General features: G+C 49.1%; 1 protein-coding gene across 1 annotated transcript; it reads right to left on the bottom strand.

Annotated features, from left to right (window-relative positions):
- Positions 1-608: 608 nt before the first annotated feature.
- Positions 609-4006, bottom strand: LOC109774902 (protein SYM1). Its single transcript, XM_020333662.4, has 7 exons — positions 3223-4006; positions 2929-3069; positions 2712-2825; positions 2447-2620; positions 1125-1240; positions 955-1015; positions 609-850 (listed from the first exon to the last, which is right to left on the bottom strand). Exons 1-7 carry the CDS (start codon positions 3628-3630, stop codon positions 836-838), a joined length of 1029 nt encoding a protein of 342 aa, XP_020189251.1. The 5' UTR covers positions 3631-4006; the 3' UTR covers positions 609-835.
- Positions 4007-4672: the final 666 nt, after the last annotated feature.

Here is a 4672-nt window from a genome sequence, read left to right as displayed (position 1 = left end):
ATAAGATCGTTTAGATCACTAGTTCTTTACAGAATGAGTATCAGTCAGCCATAACTAGCCTGTAGGTACACCTATTAAAGTTTTTGTGGGATACTGCATGTACTTTTATTTTCAAGCTTAGCCGTTTACATGGAAGAAAGAAGTCAACATTTACAAGAGGCGTTGCAAACATGCAAACATGTGCAAGACCGCCAACACCCACCAACACAACTCACTAAACTAACTCCTCACAAAAGGATCTCCTTGACAAATTGTGCAGTTTAATCTTGTGCTTGTGAATATTCAGCTCCATGAAATCTTGCTTTCATTATCCTATAACGGTGGTATACATACCACAATGCTATACTATCTTTACTTCTCTACTTGTGCAGAAAAAAAGTTGTTTTTTTACTATGGAAATGCTGGTTAAGAGCTGTGTTCTACAGCTCTATAATACTCGCACCACGCTTCCTTTGTTCAGACATATGTCCATCAAATGCAATTTAGGAAAGACAGATCTGCCAATGTTTAAGACATCTCATGTTTTGCTGCTTGCCATTTTCTTTTTTTGCACGCTTGCATAGTTTCATCAAGCACTCTTTGGTACCACCAAAAGCGACTCAAAATCATGGTTGCTGCACAACTCATATTTCATCAGGAGTTGATCTCCCTTGAGACAATTTCTTTTTCGGTTTTGTTTGGCCAGCACAATTTGCTTGCAATAGATGCAAGGATTTTTTTACACACGCAGCGCTGGCAACTAACTGTACATACAATTTATACAATCCCAACGTAGCGAAGCCGGAGCAGTTTCTGCTGTTTCAATCTATAAAACAGCAAAACCATGAAGTATGTGCTATCTGGAGTTGTCCTGAAAAGAAGAAAGATAATTCCAGCTGTCAGTACGATGACAGAGATGACAAGGCTCAACTGATTTCTTCATATGTTTAGGAGTATAGTTCTGATGCAATATACCTGCGTATCTGTTGTGGAGGAATCGTCTAAGATCCTTGCTTCAGATTTCTCGTTCGAGTAACTATCAAACAAGAAGGTGATACAGTTTAGTAATCTTCCATGCATGATAAAGTTTGGTAGCACGAGTAACTCTTGTGAAATCAAATATGAAAGCACGATCAGAGGCTTACGTTGACAAGATAGTGACCCAGATTAATTCGACACAGTCGACCCAGAGAAGTCTTTGTTCGATAGGAACCACACCGTATGTGATTAAGTGTGCAAATGGCCACAGTTTCCACCCAGCCTGCAATTTACAATTCAGAACATCATTTTCAGCTTTGTAACAACGAGTAACAAGAAAAATAAAATGGGAAAAAGCTCATATGTAATACTCTTATACAACACCACAATTAATCCTATCAATAACAAGAAAATTTGGAAGTCCAAGATTCCACTAAAAGTGAAAATTTTCATGTGGTATCTTCGTAAGGGAGTTGTGTTGACCAAAGACAACCTCGCACGACGCAACTGGCCAGGGAGTAAGAAGTGTTGTTTTTGTACTCATGACGAGACAATCAAACACCTCTTTTTCCAATGCAAGTTTGCACGTTCTACGTGGTCAATCATCCAAATAGCGTCAAATTTATATCCGCCCACAAGTGTTGCCAATATATTTGGTCACTGGTTGGACGGTATTCCAAATAGGTTTAAAGCGCTTATAAGGGTGGGAGCGTACGCCTTAATTTGGTCGCTCTGGCTATGTAGAAACGATTTGGTTTTTAATGGAAAAAATGCTTCTCCTCTGCAGGTTATTTTCCGTTGTACGCAATCGCTTCATACGTGGTCTATGCTACAACGATCGGAGCACCAATCGCTGTTCAAGGCGGTGTGTACGCGGTTGAAGCAGGTGGCTACGGAGGTTTTTTCCCAACATGGGTGGCAGCATAACCTCCGGATCGATCCACCACCACCTTCGACATAGGCATAGTGTCGGTCTATAGGACTTTACTGTTGCCGATATGTCGGTTTATATTTCATGTTTTTTGTCAGACTTTTGGATTTGGCTGTGTGCATCTCAGTTATGCAGAGGCCGGGTGTTACTCATAATGTTTTGTATCCCCTTGATGCTACATTCTGAGATAATAAAATCGCCCTTTATCGAAAAATAACCATATTTCAGTTTGTTTCCATTTTCTCTCATCGAACTCGGACCAAATTCTTTCACGATGATGTACTAGATGCATGTGCGCCTTATTTAGTAAATTTACACTCGTTCACACACGTCTGCAGTTGCTAGTGTGTCTAAAAAGCCTGAAGATTGAGGCAGCAAAATGCCAGCACAATCTCAACGTTGTATTAATTAACTTATTGTATGTTCTACATTTTCTAACTGAATAATGGGACCATGAAACTAAGGCCGTCAACATTCAGTCCATTTTCCACCAAAGATACTTAGTTTAGCACAACCACAGAAGCACAATCCAGAATTTAAAAGATGACTGATGCTTACAGTAAGCATGGGGAAGAAGGTGGCCTTGAGCTCTTTGTATATGGTGGACGGAGATTCCCAGCGAAGGAAGCCCAGGGCGACGAAGTAGATGCTGTTCCACAGCGCAGACCAAGCCGTCTGATCAAACGCAACCTTGACAGGCACAGCCCACCAATCCTTGAACGGGAACAACGACTGATGCAAGAAGGTAGATGCATTCATGTCAGTTTACGCATCAACATCAGAAAAAAAATTATGCGAATCAGCTAAGAATCACAATGGGTACCTCGCAGAAATGGTAGTAGTAGTGCGAAAGGGATCCGTGGAGGGTGAACCCTACGAGGCCAGACCTGAACATACGAGTCCGGTCAAACTCGAAGATGGGCTTCCCTTCGTAACACTGTAAGCAGAAGCAACACAAAGAAGAAGAACCGAATTAGCTATTGCAGCAGCAGAAAGGGGATCAGTCAGCGAGGGGGAATTGGATTGGATTGGATTGGCACCTGGGCTATCCAGTCGCCGAGGGAGTAGACGACGCCGCTGATCATCATCTTGGCAAGAACAGGATTGGCCTTGAGGGCCTCCTCGTACGCCGACCAGTTGTGCTCCGGCATGTACCGCAGGATCTCAAAGATGGTCCATCCCTGCACCAACCAAATCCAATCGAGAGAAACAAAGGTTAATCATCCATCACGAACGCCCAATCGAACGAGATTATGGCTAGGCTAGCTATTATAAGTAGAACAGAAGAGAAGATGCAATTTTGGTTGGAATCAGTCGAGGAGGTCCGTCCTTACATGCCAGTAGTCCTGGTCGACGGTGAGGAGCTTGGTGAGCGCGTAGGTGCTGGCGCCGAGCACGATAGCGGCGTTGATGCCGCGGTCGAGCATCTTGTTGCCGTCGTCGCCGCCGCCGCCGCTGCCGCCGGGGGCGAACCCCCCGCCCATGTCGCCCTGGAAGGCGAGGCCCTCCGGCAGCTCCTCGAGCAGCCCGGCCGGCACCACCCCGTCCAGCTCGCCGGCCCCGGGCCCCGGCAGCGCGTCGGCCGGCTCCGCCGCGGCCGAGACGCGCAGGGCCCGGCGGAGGCGCCTGGAGGACCCCGCCAGGCGGACGAGGGACGGCGCGGCCGTGTAAGCCGAGGCGGAGAGGGGGCTGCTGGGGATGAGCCGGGTGCAGGCCGGGGAGGTGGCCACGGACGCCGCCATCGCTGCCGCTGCTCTTGCCCCACAGGCACAGCCAAGCTGCTGACCTCCCACCACCACACACGCACGCGCGCGCTGAGGCTGGTTGGCTCTGGCTCTGTCCCTTGCTTGCTTCTCGCCTTGACTGACGTTGGTGTTTGTTTCGCCTTTGCTTCCGACCGGTGCTTTTTTCTGACTGGTGCTCTCGTGGTTTTATTTATCCGCCGGGGCCGCGGGGCAGCCGGCAGCGACCGCGTGAAGCTTGTGGATCTCTCGCGGCCGCGCCGTCGTGCGGAGGACGGGAGTCGGGAGTCGTCTCGGGGTTGTGTGCTCGCCTGAGGTCGCTGCGTGCCGGCCAAGGGTAATCTCGTTTCATCCGGGGGAAATGATTCCGGTCGACGATTTTGTGGTGGTGGTGCGTGCTCAAGTCGGACCAAACCTCTCTGCCTCGCACGGTGACGGTGGGCCAGTGCACCACGACAGGGTATCCGAGTTCCAGGTTCCGTGGAGCCCGGCGGAGATTCCACGCCTCCGGTGACCGGTGGTTGCCAACTGCTGGCTTGTGTGGGCGTTCTGTTCTGCGCCTCAAAAACTCATTTTCCAGGTGGAATGGAAAACCTACATGTTTTCGCCTTTATTGTATGGACCTAAAGAATCACCAATGAGAACTCATCTGCGCGAATACAGACCAGCTGGCTGCGGCTCTTCACCAACGCACATTGGCAATACCGTCCCCGGATGATTGAAGCTGCTCGCAGCAGGGCCTGCGGTTCTTGCCCGGTCTCGGATGAGTGCACTTGGTTTTTTATAAGCAAATTTGACAATTTTGAACTCGAAACGAAATAAATTCACAAAATGAACTGGGTGCGAAACTATTTCACACCCCTGACCCTTTTGTGTAGTGCCTGCCACGCCGGCGCCACACCCTACGGTGCAGCGCCTAGCTCCGGGGCGTTGCACCTCTGTCCACCGTGGCAGCCCATGGACCCGCACCCAGCAGTGCAACGCCGCCGAGCTAGGCGCCGCACATGTAACGTGCAGCGCCTATGTGCAGCGCCTAGCGGCT

Source organism: Aegilops tauschii, chromosome 1, assembly GCF_002575655.3.
Source record: "Aegilops tauschii subsp. strangulata cultivar AL8/78 chromosome 1, Aet v6.0, whole genome shotgun sequence".
NCBI classification, from domain to species: Eukaryota; Viridiplantae; Streptophyta; class Magnoliopsida; order Poales; family Poaceae; genus Aegilops; species Aegilops tauschii.
This window is presented reverse-complemented; position numbering and strand designations above follow the sequence as displayed.

Excerpts from the sequence above, each read along its gene's own strand:
- LOC109774902 (XM_020333662.4), bottom strand. The coding sequence starts at position 3,630 with ATGGCGGCGTCCGTGGCCACCTCCCCGGCCTGCACCCGGCTCATCCCC. Across the intron at positions 1,241-2,446 it reads CCTTCTTCCCCATGCTTACT|GCTGGGTGGAAACTGTGGCC; the intron begins GTAAGCATCAGT and ends TGTAAATTGCAG. Across the intron at positions 1,016-1,124 it reads TGGGTCACTATCTTGTCAAC|TTACTCGAACGAGAAATCTG; the intron begins GTAAGCCTCTGA and ends CTTGTTTGATAG.